This window comes from Papio anubis, chromosome 6, assembly GCF_008728515.1.
Source record: "Papio anubis isolate 15944 chromosome 6, Panubis1.0, whole genome shotgun sequence".
In the NCBI taxonomy this organism is placed as follows: Eukaryota; Metazoa; Chordata; class Mammalia; order Primates; family Cercopithecidae; genus Papio; species Papio anubis.
In genome coordinates, this window is record NC_044981.1 from 92,147,027 (window position 1) to 92,165,382 (window position 18,356).

General features: G+C 38.0%; 2 protein-coding genes across 3 annotated transcripts in view; both read right to left on the reverse strand.

Annotated features, from left to right (window-relative positions):
* Window positions 1–10,168, reverse strand: part of GPR63 (G protein-coupled receptor 63) — a 107,239-nt gene extending 97,071 nt beyond the window's left edge. Inside the window, exon 1 of one of the 2 annotated variants that reach the window (XM_009205693.3) lies at window positions 10,081–10,168. The gene's annotated coding sequence lies outside the window, so the exon portion shown is untranslated. The remainder of the gene's footprint in view (window positions 1–10,080) is intronic. The other variant, XM_009205694.3, reaches the window with a different exon arrangement.
* On the reverse strand, window positions 9,813–18,326 carry NDUFAF4 (NADH:ubiquinone oxidoreductase complex assembly factor 4). Its single transcript, XM_003897932.5, has 3 exons — window positions 18,053–18,326; window positions 17,121–17,224; window positions 9,813–11,838 (listed from the first exon to the last, which is right to left on the reverse strand). The coding sequence occupies exons 1-3, from the start codon at window positions 18,186–18,188 to the stop codon at window positions 11,551–11,553; spliced, it is 528 nt and encodes a 175-aa protein (XP_003897981.1). The 5' UTR covers window positions 18,189–18,326; the 3' UTR covers window positions 9,813–11,550.
* Between the last annotated feature and the right edge of the window lie 30 nt (window positions 18,327–18,356).

Consider the following 18,356-nt stretch of genomic DNA (forward strand, 5'->3'; position numbering starts at 1 on the left):
CATGGTAAAAACCTGTCTCTACTAAAAGTCAAAAATTAGCCAGGTGTGATGGCCAGTGCCTGTAATCCCAGCTACTCGGGAGGCTGAGGCAGGAGAATTGCTTGAACACGGGAGGCAGAGGTGGCAGTGACCTGAGACCCTACCACTGCACTCCAGCCTGGGCAACAAGAGCAAAACAACATCTAAAAAAAAAAAAAAAAAAGACATTCTATCACAATCAGCTGGGAAGGAGAGAGTTCAGGAAAGCCCCTATATGACGTCTGGTCACTAAAACCCTCTCACTCAAAACTGTTAGGTATGGGGTTGGGGTAGCATGTACATTTGCTGGAATCTTAGGTCTCTCTATGAGACCAAACCATTAGGATTAGTTAATTCTGCTTGAAGTCAAAGTCAGTAGAAACAATATTTGAACTGACATTTAAGAATAATAAGGGCTAAATATGATTAAATATTTACTCATGTTTTAATTATTATTGTTAAAACCAGACATGTAAGTGATAGAACTGGAGAAATAGTTTTGAAAACTTTAAGTGCTGTTAACAAAGAGTAGAATAGAGGTAATGTACCAATATGGCCTCCAGGATGGGACTATAAATGCAAGTTAAGAGGTTTAAGTGATGCCAGGGGCTAGTTAGATGGAACAAAACAAGCACAGATGTCACATTCCTTTTCTTATGTTTTGAGGATTCTTGGGTGTATTTATTGTGTACGGAACATGTACCAGCATCATAGATATAGGTGACATGATAGCCAAGACCATTTAATGAGAGTGGACTTTGGTATAAGATGCCAGAGCCTACTACTTCCCTCTTCTTAAAGCAAAACCTCCATTGCACCATACATGCTCAGCCTCCTCTCCTTTGCTATCACCATAACAACAACAACCAACATGCCATGAGAAATATAATAAGATGTTGTCCAGAGAAGTGAGAGCTTTCAGTGCCTGACTTTAGGAGCCTCCTATAGGGGCTGACCTTCTTTCTCTGAGTCAGTGAAATGCCTAAATTATGAAGGTCTAATTAATCTGCATTTGAAAGCTTCCATCAGCATCCCATCACCAAGGATACCTCAGAGAACCATGAGTGTGCCCCTCAAGGGCCAGCACTGATTCACCAAAGATGAGGCAAACAGCAAGACTGCATAAGAGTCTGGAAATGGAAAGATACTCCCCAGCAATACTAGATAGTCTAGGTGTTTGAAGCCTGTGAAAGTAATCAAACACACAGTCCTTGGTAAGGAGCAGAATAATGTGGGACGAAAGAAGGCAAGGCACACCACTGACCCAGATTTGGGTAAAATAACTGGTCATTCCCACATTCTCTGTCTCATCTCTACACATTGCCACATGCATCCCCTTTAAACTAACGTTTCCTCCACAGTGAATTCTAGTTCTCCTTTTATGCCATACCCAATGACCACTTCCTCGGTAAGATTCACTGTGATACATCATATTCCTTTGAAATTTCTCTGTCTGGGAATCTTTGATTGGTCATATTCATTCCTGGTCTCTAAGTTAAAAAGAGTCTCCCTTGCTAGAAATTGAGAATTACCAGTAGAATACAGGTGTAGTAGTTGTCAGGCAGCCCCACCTCCTACTGTGGTCAAGATCAGGACTTTGGAGAGGAACCATACCTGGGATAGCCCCTCCCCCACTGACTTCCAATGCAGCCTTGGGTCAGATAAGTACTTAGCACTCTAATATTCAGTTTCCTCATCTGTAAGGTGGAGATAATAGAAGAAACCACCATATAGAATAATTTTGAGGATAAAATGAAATAAGGAAAGTACTTAGCATGATGCTAACAAACACTGTAAATATGCACCGTGGTAATATTGTTATCACCATTATCATTATAAACCCAATGGTTCATATACTGATACTATCCTACAAAGGAATAAAAGGTTTCACTCCTGGGTTTCCTACAGATTATTAGTTTCATTAAAAACTTACCATCACTGAAGTAAAATTTGTCATAATTGATTTGAAATCAAGCTAGCAAAAGGGAAAACTGCACTAATGACAAGTCTCTGAGCTATAGCATACTTTTAAAGGCATGCAGTTTTATCCATTGTAAATTCACAGGACAAACAAGGATGTATAAACTGGACTTTCTAAATAGAAGTCCAGTTGAGGAAATAATAATCATGGCATTTGTAATTAGCATAATTTCCTCAAATACATAGCAATATACTAAATTCTTTAACTTGTTGTGGAGAATAAGTTGCTTTTAAAAACTCAAAGCAATTTGAGTTTTTAAACTCAAAATAATTGCTTTCTTAGAGATCACTTTTTAAAATGATCTGCTTCTGTCCAGTACAAGCAAAAAAAAAAAAAAATTCCAAGTGATGGAGTCTGACTATATTACACTATGTGTCAAGTTAAATAATTATGAATTAATCTTCTCTTCAATGTCTTATATCTCATACTCTCATGATCTATTATCACAAGTCAAGTTTGACATTTCTTTTAAATTAAAATATTATGTTACAGAATTCTGCTCTTTCCTTCTAATTAATTAAATTCTTACACGGTAAAATCACTTTATTTTATACTGATAAAGCATACTATGGTTTCTGAAAAAAATTCAAAATTGTAATACAAGTTTACAAACTGGGGGCATACCTGAAATAGAGAGGATTAAGTTTACAAAGCCATGAAGATAATAATAGCTACAGAAGATAATTCTATACATCCAGAAATCAAATTTTTATCATTATCGCAATTATGGTAGGGCAATTTCATTGTTATAATAATGTAGGTTGTGTTTTATTCTGCAGATCGTGAAGTTCATACACTTATTTCTGGTTAGTTTGATATATCATCACAGCTATATAAATAGTGGGTGACCTTTGTTGGTGGGAGAATGAACTTGAGAATGTTTAAATAACTTCCCAGTAGTGGGAAAGCTGATATCTGAACACAGATGTGCCTTGCTAACATGCTCTAAAACCTCTAATTCACTTATGTAAATACTATAAATATTAAATATGAGTTGCAAATATATTCTAAGCACCAGAACACAATTAGAACTCTTACACCAAAAGCTATACCTACTATTGATTTTATTTCTGACGACAAGAAAGAAACTCTGAAGTCATCCAGCATCTCCAGATCATATTCAGGAAATTAAGTGTTATTACAAGGTAGGTGAAACATTGCATGGTGGATCAGGGAACAGGATGCTGTATTCTAGACTCTGCTTTTAACTGTTTGAATTTAGACACCATACCTGACCCTGCAAAATGAGGGAACTAGACTTGATTTTGATTAAGATACCATCCAATGCTATACAATGCTTCAATGAGCAGATGTCCCAATTATCATTAACAGAAATATTGAGTCTCAATTGCAGCATAAACTAACCCGAAGTTTTTGCAATGAAAAAATGGACCAAGATCAACTTGTGCCCTTAAATAAACATATGCAGCTAAAATCTGACACAAGTTGGTGTTATGGGCTGAATTGTGTCCCTAACTCCTCAAATTCATCTGTTGAAATCTGAAACTCTAATTCCTCAGAATGTGCCTATATGTGGGGATAGGGCCTTTAAAGAGTTAATTAAGGTTAAGTGAGGCCATTAGGGTAGGCTTTAATCCAATATGACTGGTGTTCTTATAAGAAGAGGAGATTAGGATATAAGCAGGCACAAAGGAAAGACCTGTAAAACACAGGGAGAAAAAAACGGCCATCTACAAACAAAGGAGAGAGGCCTCAGAAGAAATCAACCCTGCCAACTCCTTGATCTCAAACTTTCAGCCTCCAGAGCTGTGAGGAAATAAATTGCTGCTGTTTGTTTAATTTACCCAGTCTGTGATATTTTATTCTGCAGTCTGAGCAAGTTAATGCAGTTAGCTCTTCTATAGCAGCTACATAGTCAAAGGATTCCAATGCACATAAATATAAATAGTAGGTATTAAAAGAACATTAGGTGTCTAATAAAATGTGAAGCTCTGAGATTTTGCTAGAGGTCACACCTTCTCTGTAAACGTTAAAGAGGGCTGTTTCAGGATAACAGACTCTGCACAAAAGCCCCACAGTGAGCATCAAGGTGGAGTGCCAGCCTCCACTGTACCAGCCACAGCAGTGCTCTGCAAGAAGAAAATCAAAATGCTAACAATATCCACCAGCATAGGAAAATCAAAACCACACAAAGGATGAATACTTACAATAGCCTCTCAAGAACTGGAGTATATTCACAGGGAGTGGAAGACCTTCCGCACGCATAGTCACCAAATACACCAGCCACACAAAGGGACTAGGCTTGCCGGGAACCTGAATTCTTTGGTGAAGTAATTACTTTTGTATTCTTTTTCCCCTTAAATAGCAGCTCCATTCATTTTTTTCTTGGGACAGTTCCATTAATTCAGGCAAATAAGTCATGCTCAACAGGGCTTTCATCTCTCACACCTTTGATTCCCCATCGCATTGTGTTTATACTTACAGCACTTACTAAATTTTGCCCTGTAATGGGGTAATCTGCACACTTCTCTTGTCCCAACTAGCAAGCAGGGACTATGTTTATTCTTTATCATGACTCTTACATAGTTCAGAGCCTTACACCGAATTAACACTCAGTAATATTCACTAGCTAGAATTGAACTAAACTGCCATTCAATAAACCTCTGAAGTATTATTTTGCATTTTAGTCATAGGTAAATACATATCTTGGTAGGAAACTTAGGAAAGCTGGAGTCCACATTGAGAAAGTCGTGAGAGATGAGTTTGGAGAGATTAAGCAGGCACGGAGTTCCTTATAACGTAAAGAACTTGGATTTCATCCTAAAATGATAGAATGAATTTATCACAAAGGAGCAGCATTTTCATATTTGTGTTTTTGGAAAAATTAGCCTGAGTGCTAGTTGAAAACTGAATTATAGAGCGTCATTACTGAAGCAGGAAGCTGGTGGCGGGGGCAAATTAGAGAAGAGTCAGGGTGTCTGAGTTTTGCAGTCTTTGTAATTGGGAGATTAGTGGGATCACTGTCCAAACAACCTAAGGACGTACAACAGGGCAAGGTATGAAAGTAAAAATGGTGAATTTAATTTTTTAATTTTTTTCTTTTTTATTAAAGTATTAAGCACAATATACTAAAGTATATAAAATGCTTTATTCTGAAATGTACAGCTTGATGTATTTGCACTAATGCAATGGCTACCAAGATCAAGATTGAGAACACTTCCAGAGCTTCTCATGCCTTTTCCTAAGCAATAATTTATTAACTACAAAAAATAGTAATTTTATAGTGAAAATCTGACAGACACTACCTTAGCCAAGCTATCAAAGTTAACATCATCAAAATGAGACAAATTGACTTCATGTGTTTCCCGATATGATGCACTGCAAAGGGCAAAGATGGCCTCAAGTTCTTTGAAACGTTTCCCATAGTGTGGTTTATGTTCCCTACACTTGAATCAAGGCAGACTTTGTGACTACTCTGACAAATGGAATAAAGAAGTGATGCTCTGCCAATGTCAAAGTCCAGGCCTGAAGAAGCTGACAGGCTGGGCGCAGTGGCTCATGCCTATAATCCCAGCACTTTGGGAGACAGAGGTAGGTGGATCACCTGAGGTCAGGAGTTTGAGACCAGCCTGGCCAACATGGTGAAACCCTGTCTTTACTAAAAATACGAAAAATTAGCCAGGTGTGGTGGTGGGCACCTGTAATCCCAGCTACTTGGGAGGTTGAGACAGGAGAGTCACTTGAACCTGGGACGCAGAGGTTGCAGTGAGCCGAGATTGCACCATTGCACTCTAGCCTGGGCAACAAGAGCGAAACTGCATCTCAAAAAAATAAATAAATAAATAAAAGCAGCAGCAGCAGCGGCAACTGACCTACCTGACAGTTTCACTTTCTTTGTTCTGCAGTGTTTGTTTTTGAACCCAGCCAATCACCATGCTATAAGAAACCCATGCCATATAAACAGACTGCCTATAGATGCTCCAGTCTATAGCCTTAGCCGAACTCTCAGCCAACAAACTGTATCAAATGCTGCCGTAAGAGTAGGCTATCTCGAATGTCCCACCCAGGTGAACCTTCAGATGACAACAGTCCCAGCTGCAACTACATGAGAGATGCCAAGGGAAAACCATCTAGCGGAGCTTCAATGGTTCTTCAATCTGCAGAATCATGAGAGATAATAATAAATTGTTTTAAGTTGCTAGGTTTTGAGATGGCTTATTATGGAGAAATAAATAACTGAACAGCAGCTAACAGTATAAAACTTAAGCTCCATGAGACTTGGAACTTTGTTATCTTCCTTGCAGTATCCCCAGCCTCTAGATAAGTGCCTGACACATAATACTTATATCAATAAATATTTGTGATGAAGGAACAACTGGTAATATTATTGATTTGAGAAAAGAATTTGAGAAGCCACTTATCTTTTAAACAGCTATTAAGCAAAGTTGAAATGTTTGTCTTCTTTTTGCTTAAAAACTTGTGCAAGCAGAGACAAGTTTTACAAAATGCTATTAATCTTAAATCTACATACAGAAGTAGATTGCACATTTGACCTACCTAGAAGTGGGTCTCTGAAAAAAATAGAATGTGGTGACCTAAATATTTAAAGGCTTCATTACGAATGTTGTTTCAAGGCTTTACAATCTCTTAAATTGGGTCTTTAAAAAATATTCTGTCTTACCTTTTATTATTCCTCCAGAAATATCAGGGTTGGTGATGAAAGAAAAAGATGCAACAAAAGAACAATTTAAGAAGAGACAAGGTACTCTCTTGCTTTGGTGGTATTGTAGGATTTCTGAGATATTTGTAAAGCAAAATATAATAAAACAATTCTCTCTCTCTGTCCCCCTTTCTTTCTACAAGATGCATTTTAAGTGGCTTTTCCCCATTTCTATGCTCCTTATCTGAAGGCAAAGCATCAGTTCTGAGCCAGCACCAGAAGGAGAAAGACTGATACAGAAATGAATGAATAATGAATGCATAATGGCCTAAGGAGCAATAAGTAAAGTCAATCAGAGTTGAATACTCTATGACTCTATGCAAGGATTTCCCTACACCTAAAAATAATGTGAATAATAAATAAGAGCTCATTTGTATTGTTTCTTACATGGGTAATTAAAAAACAGCATCTGTTTCTATACTCGCCAAACCATATAAAGATATGTCAAGTCATAATGCCATATACTGAAAACAATGAAAAGTAAAAAGTAAAATTTAAATATTACACAAAAATATACTGGTATGTTACACACAAACATACAAATCACCTGGTTGTATAACAGGATCATTGAGAAATGAAAGGAAATTAAAACTAATTCTAAAATAAATGTAGTAATCATGATATAGTTCAGTTAAAGTATTAGGTGATTTGTGTTAATGCTTACCCTGAAATGCAGGAAGACATTCAGAGAAAATTTTGGCTATGATATTTCCCATACAAAATGCTATCAAGCAGACAAACATGGCAAAATTACTCAAATATCATTAGCTCTAAATGGAATTTTTACTACCAAATATGTATGTATTAATCAATATTTATTCTTCTGGAAATAAAAAAGGCCCAAGGCTTACTTTAGAAACTGATCTATTTTTCCTCAGTGGCCCCTTGTATTTCCACACATGGATGTCAATAATCCTACAAATAAATTATTACTTTGCTTGCATTTGAACCATAACCAGAGTTGATTGTCAGTCAGGTAACTTTTCTGTTTAAGACTTACATAACCTTTCCAAAGGTTATTATCTCATGTAACTGAGGAATTTTCCTGCTCATCAACTGTACTGTTATCCATTTCATCTCAGGGATTACTTCTCAATTCCCAGGTACTGGCTTATCCCATTTTAACTAAATTCTTATTCCCAAATTATTCATCTTTACAATGACCTCCTTGTTACCTTTTTCATCACAGGCAGCAGAGAAGGAACTAATTTTGATGTTACCTACTATATACTTTACAATATCAATACACTGAAAAATCACAGAACTCCAGTTCTGCTCAGGATTCTACTCTTCTAACTAGTGAGCCACTCTTCTACAATTCTATTCACAAGTGCTCCCAAGATTTAGGTTTTTTTGTTGGGGCGTTCACAGTGGCAAAAAAAACAAACAAAACAAAACCAAAAAAAAAAAAAAAAACCCATGGGAGTACATGGAATTCGTGACCCAAAAGCTCTGAATTTAAAGCATAGGAATTTATACCTAATACATAGGGATTTTTACATAGGAATTTATACCTAATAAGTGCTTCTGATTTTCACCATTTCTCTAATAAGCAATCCAGTCCTATTACTCCTGAAGCAGAAGAAATGGAGCATCCAGGCTATTAAAAAAAAAAAAGACATTCCTTCTCTCAAACTGTTTCATAGATTGGTCTTTGTCAGGACAAGACAGAGTAGTTATCAAACAATGAGTGATGGCTATTTGAGGTGCATAAAACCATTTTAATCCTTTATACTTGTTCTTTTCTTGTATATTTTCAACATGTACCCAACAGGCTATCTTTAAGCACAGCCCCAATTCAGGGTGCTTTGAGCCCTTCAGTTCAATCACTTCAAGTATGGGTACAGAAGCCTCCTCACACTAAATGCTCAGGGCTCCACTCTCCTTTTCTTGAGATTATGGGTGTTTTAAGGGCATTGAGTGAATACAGAAGAGGGGATGTCCATGCACGAGTATTTGGGGACGAAGCAAAGCCCTCTGGCACAGACAGGAATCATTCCTGAGTGATGGTGAGATGCTAAATGTTGGCAAGTTGGAGCTAAGATGGTTACATCCAGCTCGGAGGTGACCTTTAAATCCTCCAACAGTGGCTCTTGTAGTTAGGATTATCAAACCTTCTAATTTGTCCAGGACATTCCAGTTTATGCCTATTGTCCCTATTATCGTGATATAATTGGTGTCCCTTTTCAAGTATCTTAGTTTGGGCAAAAAATTATATGGTCACCCTATTTATTTATGGTAGAATTTTCCCAAATCCACCCACTTTTCTGCAGAAGGGGTCTCCCTTCTTGGGGGCTTTTCCTCTATCAGCTCCCTGGATCCTGGCTCTCCTGCCCAGCCTATTAACCTCCTTCCTTCCTCTCCTGACCCTATCCCCAAATACTTGAATCTCCTGAAATTTTCCTTCTCCCTTCCATCGTCTGGAAAGCTTCCTTTCTTCAAACTCCTTTAAGGCCACCCTTCTGTCTATTCCCTGATCCTTATCTTCTTTCACAATAAACTTTAGACCAGAGAATGCTATTTCACCTGTACTAGTGATCAGCAATTTTGAACATGCCGGTGGCACTGGTCATAGATATTTTTTAAACACCCCTTATCCAGAATCCATGAACCCAGGAGTCTCCCAGACTTACTACACCAGCCTCTCATAGCAGACATCTGTATTGTCCCAGAATTCTACAGGTGATTCTCATATACAGTGGGCACTGAGTAGTCTTGGCCTCATATGTCCCAGGCACTTTGCATGACACCTCATTAATTCTCATAATCTTACAAAGGCAACATAGTGTATCAGTTAGAAGCACATGGTTCTGAAAACAACCTAACAGGACTAAATCCAGGCTTCAACACTTACTAAAGTAATCTTTGCAGTTACTGAAGCTCTCTGTGCTTCTAAAATGTGGCTACTTATCCTTGTACCTATAGTAAATATTAAGCAAGTTAATACATGCAAAGCACCTCCATCAGACCCTAGTACAGTAATTACTTTTAAAATGCTAGATGGCATGGCTAGTGGTGATCCTGATGTCTAAACTCACGTTTTCTGAATCTAAATTCCATGCACTTTCTGACATCACTGCTACCAAGTGCTCTCCTATATATAATAAAAGGCAGTATACTAGGACTGATGAATGGTATGGGAAGAAGTCCTTTATTTTATCATGTCACACCACATAACAGCTGCCTAACCACACAATGTAGATATGAATAGAGAAGATGGCTCAGAAACAGTGTACTAGTATTAGTGACTCAGCTAATGACCATTACAAAAATAAAATTTTGACTTAGTTTTAAAACGCATTTTATATTGAGTAGTTATTTCATGTTTTCATAAAACAATTACTGAACTAAACTAGGTAGTTCATTCACATAACAAATCTACATTTAAAGACATGCTTACAAATTTCCACTTAGTCCATTTTTCCGTTCTTAGCATTATTACAAATGCCTCATTCCGTCATCATGTTGAATTCTTCAACATCTTCTATATCATTTCCAGGGGCATCTCTGGGAAGTAGTGATGCCTATCTTCCCTCAGAAGCACTGATAACCCTGATATACCCACAATTCACACCTTTTCCCTTCTCTGAGGTATGCTGCTTTAAGACGGAAAAAACACACTACTAGGATTTGAAAAACTAAATTCTGGGACTGGTTAGGTCATAAACTACAGAACCTTAGGTCATATATTCTCCCCAGGCACTTGTTTCTCCACTGCAAAAAATAATTCCCATTTGCTTGGTCTTTTGTAGTCCTTTATTATTTATCTTCATGATAACCCTTACATTTAAGGTAGCATTATGTTCATTTTATAGAAGAAATTCAATCTCAAAGAGAATATAGTCTCCCAAAGATCCCACAAGTAGTAATATATTAAGCAGAGCTAAACTCACACACTCTCACTCAAGATCCTAGTACTGGTACACGCTATGCTAATAAGTTTGCTAAAATGGATGAAGCGGCAATTTCTAAGGTCCCTTCCAATGATCCTGTTCTCTGCTTCTACTTTCTATTTTTTTCTCTTCTCTCAACTAGCATTAACATCCGAAACTGTATGTAATCACCAAATTTCATTTACCATGGTTTTTTGATTTAATTATTCTTTAAATTTTTCTCTATTTCCACATTAAATCCAGAGAAATGTTACTTTTTTGAAAGTTTCTACTGCTGCCTGCCTCTCTGAAGGCCATGGGACTTACCTATTTGTCAAAGCAGAAATTCCCAACATTGTGTAAACACCCCTAATTACTTTTTATAGCTGTAAAGACAATTATTCCATACTTAAAATCAATTCAAAATAAAGTAAATCTTCAATACTTCTTATTCCCTGTAGTAGTAATTTTAATTAGATTATATTGATTTGTTTTCTCCTGTGTGCCTTTATTTGGGAAATACTGTTAGTCTACCTTGCTATCGAGTCTCTTTCCCTAACAAGAAAATGTCAGTCTTAAGGGTCAGGAAAGCTTTTACTTTCACTATCACATATGAAGAATGAACTAAACACCTAACTTGGAAAGTAAAACTCAATTGAGGGATTGAGGACATTTCCCAAGGGGTAATAAGACCAATTTAAAAGTTGGCATATGTGCCTAAAATAACAAATTAACTCTTTCACCATAATAAAGGTACAGATGTGCCGATTAGTCATGCTGACATGCACATATGAAATATGCCTAAACCAAATTAAAATAAAACAAAATACATTCTATGGCAATCTTGAAAAGTCAGGGAGCTCAATAAATATTAAGAATATGGCCTCATGATGAGAGCATTAAATATTTGGTAATTAACATAATTTAATATGCAAAAAACGAGAAAATATACAGGATGAGGGATGAGGAGTACACATAGGAAATTTTTGTGATTTTCTTCATTTTGATTGTATTGCCTTCTTGTCTTCAGGAGTGAAGATTTTGACTTCAAAAGTAACAAAATACTTAAGAAGAGAATTCACATCTTTCTTTTCTAACTGGTATTCTTGCACTATTTTCTCAGCAGTCCAGGTTTCTGGATAAAGTTTATGATTATTGAGAAGTGTCAATGCTTCTACAACGGAAATTTTGCCTTTGGGAATGCTCTTCATATTTATCATATCAAACTGATGGCCTTTCGGTAATCTGAATTCCTTTGGCTCTTGACATGTTTCAGCAGCTTTTACCTAGTATCAAAGAAAAAAAAAGGTTTTAGGATGAGAGAAAAGATTTGACATCTACTTTCATACTTCTCAAATCTATACTATTCCTCTGATATGGTTTGGATCTGTGTCCCCACCCAAATCTCATGTCACCAAATTGTAATCCCCAATGTTGGACGTAGGGCATGGTGGGAAGTGACTAGATCATGGGAGCGGATTTCTCCCTTTGGTGCTGTTCTCACGATAGAGTTCTCACCATATATGGTTGTTTACAAGTCTGTAGCACCTCCCCCACACCCCACTTCTTCTTGCTCTGGCAATATAAGCCATGCCTGCTTCCCCTTCCACCATGATTATAAGTTTCCTGAGGCCTCCCCAGAAGCAGAAGCTGCTATTCTTCCTGTATGGCCTGCAGAATCGTTAGCCAATTAAACCTCTTTTCTTTATAAACTACTCAGTCTCATGCATTTCTTAATAGCAGTGCAAGAATGGACTAACACAAATTCTATACACGATTTTCCAAACTTCATTTTCTTATTATAATGAGCTATAGTTTAATAGTACTTTTGCCACACTGCCCTTTCATAACTATAGCGCTATCGTTATTAAGAAATGTAGGTAGCTCTAGAAAATAATAATCAAATGTATACCATCCACTCACCACATTATTTCATGTGTTTTAAAAGAACAATGAAAATAATTGATTAAAAACTACACCTGTTTTTAAAGGGCAGGATTCTGATGCCACCCTAACAGCTGGCTTGATAACATCTATTCTGTTTCCCATCTTTGTTGTATTTCATACTCAGCGCTCCCAAACACCTTGAATGAATTCAAATATTGCTAGTGATCTTGTCTCCCCTGAGAAAATAAACTAATGCTTCCAATACACTCCAGCATAAATAAAACAACCTATGCACACCCATCCTTCCATCTAGCCGTCCTATCCCAGCTTAATCCTGGCGTGTGTGCTCTGCATTCCATTCTCGTTTCCCAGCTATGCCTAACATTCTTTCTTTTCTTTTCCTTTTTTTACTGCACCGTGCCTACTGCTGCTTTTTGGTCAAACATATAAATGCTATAGTTACTACCTTTTTTAACATGCCCACCAAACCCGAAGCCAACACCTCTTTTATGACCAGTTTCCTTCTCTTCAGGTAATGTTTAAAAGAAATAATGCTTGCTATCTCTAATGACTGCCTAGTTGCTTAATTCAGAGGACACATTTTAGACCTCATTTGGACTCACTACAGTATCTCACTATATCTGATACTGCTGACCACTCCAATGTACCTATAACTATCTTCCCCCTTGGTTTCTATGCCACCCCCTCAGTTTTCCATCAGTTTTTTCAGTGGGTCCTTCGGGGTTTTTTTCATGGACCCTTTTCCTTTCGCTTACCCTTAAATGTCAATGTGTGACATTTAAGAGTGCCCAGGCCTTCTTTTCACTCTACACATTCCTCCAAAGTAATCCCGCACACTCCTCTAACTTCCATTACTGCCTACAAGTTAATTACTTCCAAAGCTGTGATGATAAACCAAGACCTTTTCTTGATTTCCCAACCCAAATGCTTAACAGGTATCTCCACTTAAATGACCGACATGCTCCTCAAATTCAATATTATCTGAAACTAAACCTATCACCAGTTCTACTCCCATATCCTCAATCTCAATGACCAACACTGCCCACCTCTCATGCCAAAAACGAGATTATACCTGCACCGCCCTCTCCCTCACTCATTACACCAATCAATGACCAAATCCTGTTGATAATGCATCATATGTCTCTCTCGAACTCACTCACTTCTCCCCCATACTGCTAAATCACCCTAGTCCAAGTCAATGTCTCTTGTAGAAATGACTGCAAATACCTCCTATCTGGTCTCTTCTAATTAGATAAAATGTACTCTGTTCCCCCACCAGGCTACTTTCAAATCTAACATCACTTTTTGACCATTAACTCTTTAATAACTTCCCATTGTCTTCAGAATAAAACAAAACTCCTTAGCAAGAAAAATAAGGGCCTTTATGATCTGACCCCTATCACTCTCCATCCCAACTCACTTCTCCCAAATCCACACTGCACATTTTCCCATAACTGCAGTGAACTCTAACCATTCTTCAAAGGCATCACACACTCTTGTATCTTTATATTGCAAACTAGGCCTGAAACACTCTTCTCAATTTCTTCACTTTCCAAATCTCAAAGCTTCTCTCATTTTCCTATTCCCAGGTAAGGAAGATCTTCCTTCTACTCCAAGCACGTCTGTATTTAGATTTCCTTTCTAATTAATAGTAAATATTAAAATTAATAATTATTTGACACAAAAAAAATCTAAGAAGATTCAAAAACCTCTCGACTGGAAAAAAAAACAAAAAAAAACTTAGGAAACTAAAAATAGAAGAAGATGTCCCAAATGTGATATAAGTATTTTTTCATAGAAAACAAGTATCATTCTATTATAATTAATGCTGAAACATTTGAGACATCCTATGGAAGGAACAGGTGAGAATGCCTACTTTCACTGGCATGTTAATATATACAACACAATAAAAAAATTAAGTATAAATACTAGAAAGAGAAGTTTTTAATTCTACATAGATATGAGAATATATTTAGAAAAGAGAATCAACTGAAAGCCTAACAGAAATAATAACCTAGCAATATGGGTAGTTACACTATAAAAACCACTCACTTTCTGATATATAGTAGTCCCAGGCTTTATCTACAGTTATCTGAAGTCAACCACAGACCAAAAATATTAAATGAAAAACCCCAGAAGTAAACAATCCATAAGGTTCAAACTGCAAACCACTCTGAGCAGCATAATGAATTCTTATGCTATCCATTGCATTCTGTCCAGGATGTTAATCCTCCCTTTGTACAGTGTATCCACACTGTACAGGCTACCTGCCTGTTAGTCACTTAGTAGCCATTCTGGTTATCAGACTGTGTGGCATCACTGTGCTTGTGTGCAAGTAACCCTTACCTTACCAAGAATAGCCCCAAAGCACAAGAGCCGTGGTGCTGGCAACTCAGTTATGCCAAAGAGAAGCCATAAAGTGCTTCCTTCAAGTGAGAAAGTAAAAGTCATTGACTTAATGAGGAAAAAAAATCATATGGTGAGAGTGCTAACATGGATAATAAGAATGAATCTTCTAATCCTGAAATTGTTGCAACTGTTCCATTTTATTAGTTGTTAATTAAACTTTATCACAGTATAGATTTATAGGAAAAAGCAGTATATATAGGGTTCGGTACCACCCTCAGTTTCAGGCATCTACTGAGGGTCTTGGAACCTACCTGCTGATAAGGGAAGACTACTGTATTAGCAATAAACAGTTCAAATTTAAAGTGAAAAAAGCTCTCATCACAGTAACAACATTCCCTTTACCCCTCAAAGACTTTTATTAAAGAACCTGAAAAATTCATCTGGAAAAATATTAATGTGTGAAAAGAGACAAGAAACTTTTTAAAACAATGAGAGAAGACTATAAGAGATATCAACATACATTATAAAGCTCTATTAATTAAAACTATGGTTCTAGTGTAAAAATAGAAAAATAAGTAAAACTGATGAGTCCATAAATAGACCCATATGTGTATCTAGAGATGTGTATCTAGAGATTTTAAGTAAGTGGAGAAAGGTCTGGGCTATTCAACAAATTACATTTAGACAACTAGCCATCTGTTTGAAAAGAGTTCAACTCATCTATTCCACACATCAAAAACCACATTTAATGCCAGATAAAGATTTTAATATAAAATGTAGTTATAAAACTACTAGAAGAAAACACAGAAGAGTTTATCTGATGGTAGAGTGGGCCCAGTATTCCTTTATCACAAAAGACAAAAAGACTGAAATATTTGACAGAATTTTGAATAAATATGTTAAAAAGTGAGACAACAAATAAATAATTTGCCATATGAAAGGCAGAGTATCAACGATGTCTAGAGGCACCACAACTATGAACTGCCAGAAGGAAAAAAAGGAACAAAGAACATAAACAAAAGGCAATTCCAGTTTTCATTATCACTCTCCCTAAGGAATCTATTTAGACTTTTCCTAATGTCCCCCTGAAATTTTAGTATCACTATATACATATCTCTTTATGCATTCATTATATGTATAACTGAGTCTTCTACATACAAAGCACTAATTTTTTTTTGCTCCCAAGAGTGAATTTGCAGATGCATAATTAAGTAACACGAGAGAAAGAATACTTGGGGAGTATTACTCAACACCTATTTTAAAATAACATAAAGAACACAGACATTAACCCTATACCTTTTTAATGTGAGCATTTGGTGATAACTGAACCCTACAATTAGTATGCACAGCGATTTACAAATCATTTTATTTCTCCTCTGTAGTGAAAATTATATTAATAATTGTATTTGTGCAAATATCCAGAGACAGAGAGACAGTATTAGAATATTTTAGAGTGAAAAAAAAAAAAAATCTGGAAGTTGTTGGCACTTCCTTGTCCTTTAATCAAACTTTTATCCCTAACTAGAATCTTCCTGCCCCCAAAAACTCATCTGGTTAACTCCAATTGATCCCTCAGGCCTGAGCATTTAACTATCACTTCCTCAGAAACCATCCGTGATCCTCCAATTTCAAAGAGGTCCCTCCAATATACTCAAAAGTGCCCATACTTTTCCCATAATTACGGTCACATCGTTGCTCATCTGTTCAATGTCTGTGTCCTTCACAGCATCATAAGCCCTGTGAGAGCAAGGACTAGTTTTGTTCATCACTATATACAAAGCACTTGTGCCCAGGACTTACATAATACAGTATATGGATTTACACATAGGTTCCCATTCCCAATGTATTCTTTGATCCTTCTCCTAATTTTAAATATCCTATCTGAATATATCCTTAAAAAAACAAACAGAACACCCCAAAAAACCAACCACACTATTGGAGTCTCTGAGATTAGATCATACCTCAATCCACAGAAGAATGAGAAAAAAATATTAAAGCTCTGCTTTTGTCACTCAAATGACAACCACTGGAAGTAATGCCTGACAAATTCTGAAATACTATGAATAATTCACACAGTTGCTCTGTATCAATACTTTAACAAGTTATTTTAGAATTCTGGTAAATATCCAATGAACCAAGGCATAAGTGTCTTACTGTCTTAGACCACTGTGCTTAAACTTTGCCAAGGCGTGTAGACCGATCACAACACACACTTGCAGAGCACTCTTTTTACGACTTGCCACACTTAATCATTTTCCTGAAGCCCCAAAATAAGTAAATTGTGTGTTCACTTAACTAAACACACATCTACCTGCAAGGAAGACACAGGATCTTTGGAATCAACATACACATCTTTTAGAAATGACAGCAGCTTGTCATCTTTACGAGCAATCTCTCCCTTAATTTCTGGATAGTCTAAGGAAAGGGAAAAAAGTCACAATATTAAAATCAAGGAAAATTTCCTGTAATATCCTAAACGCTTAACACAAACCCTTTCTTTTTTTTCTTTTCTTTTTTGAGACGGAGTCTCGCTCTGTCGTCCAGGCTGGAGTGCAGTCGCGTGATCTCGGCTCCCTGCAACCTCCGCTTCCTGGGTTCCAGAGATTCTCCCACCTCAGCCTCCCGACTAGCTGAGATTACAGGCGCGCGCCACCACGCCCGGTTAATTTTTGTATTTTTTGTAGACACGGGGTTTTGCCATGTTGGCCAGGCTGGTCTCAAACTCCTGACCTCAGGTCATCTGCCCGCCTCGGTCTCCCAAGGTGCTGGGATTACAGGCTTGAGCCACCGCGCCCGGCCTAACCGCTTTAATTTTTTTAAAAAATAAACATAATCATTTGGACTGTTTGGAAAATACTTTAAATGGACATCAAAATTCCAGGTCAGGCTCGGCGTCCATCGTCCAGTGAAGACCCCTAGAGAAAGCTCTGTGACCCTCTCGGATTTTGACGCCCGGTATCAAGTCCCTCACAGGAGCCGGCGAGGGCCGCGTTAGCGGGGGCACAGGCCGCTGCCTCTGGGACTCGGAAGTAGGCGGGGCGGCCGACCTCACCGCGGGCGCGGAGGACAGTCTCAATGTCACCGGCCTAGCGGCTCCCCCTTCCAGCGCTCAGCCAACACGAGCGGCTGCGGCCGAGCAGACTGAAGCCGGTCCCCCGGCCTCCGGGCCCACAGTAGGCACAACCTGTGGGCAGCCCCGGGGGTCCGCGCCCCCGCGCCCCGAAACGCCCTCGCACCACTCACGACTAATCTGCTCTTGCAGGAGGTTGCTGGTAGAGGGGTGCCTGGGAGCGAGAGAGGGCTTTATCTTGCTGATTTCCCTTTCCGCTCGGTTCTCTACGTTGAAATTTCTGATACCGCGAATCACTAGGGCCCCCATCTCCTCATAGCATTATGTCCGCAGGTTCAGGCCGCACGTGGGAACACCGGCTCAGGAAACCTCCGGGACGACTGGAGGATGCGCACATGTGAGGGGAAGCACGGCCGCGGGCGCTTAAATGCGTGCCCGTCGCCCGCTAGCGGTCGGGAGGCCACACATCGCTTCTCT

Coding starts and splice junctions, on each gene's coding strand:
- NDUFAF4 (XM_003897932.5), bottom strand. CDS start 18,188: ATGGGGGCCCTAGTGATTCGCGGTATCAGAAATTTCAACGTAGAGAAC. Junction 17,225..18,052: donor CCTGCAAGAGCAGATTAGTC/GTGAGTGGTGCG, acceptor CCCTTTCCTTAG/ACTATCCAGAAATTAAGGGA. Junction 11,839..17,120: donor ATCCTGTGTCTTCCTTGCAG/GTAGATGTGTGT, acceptor CTTTGATACTAG/GTAAAAGCTGCTGAAACATG.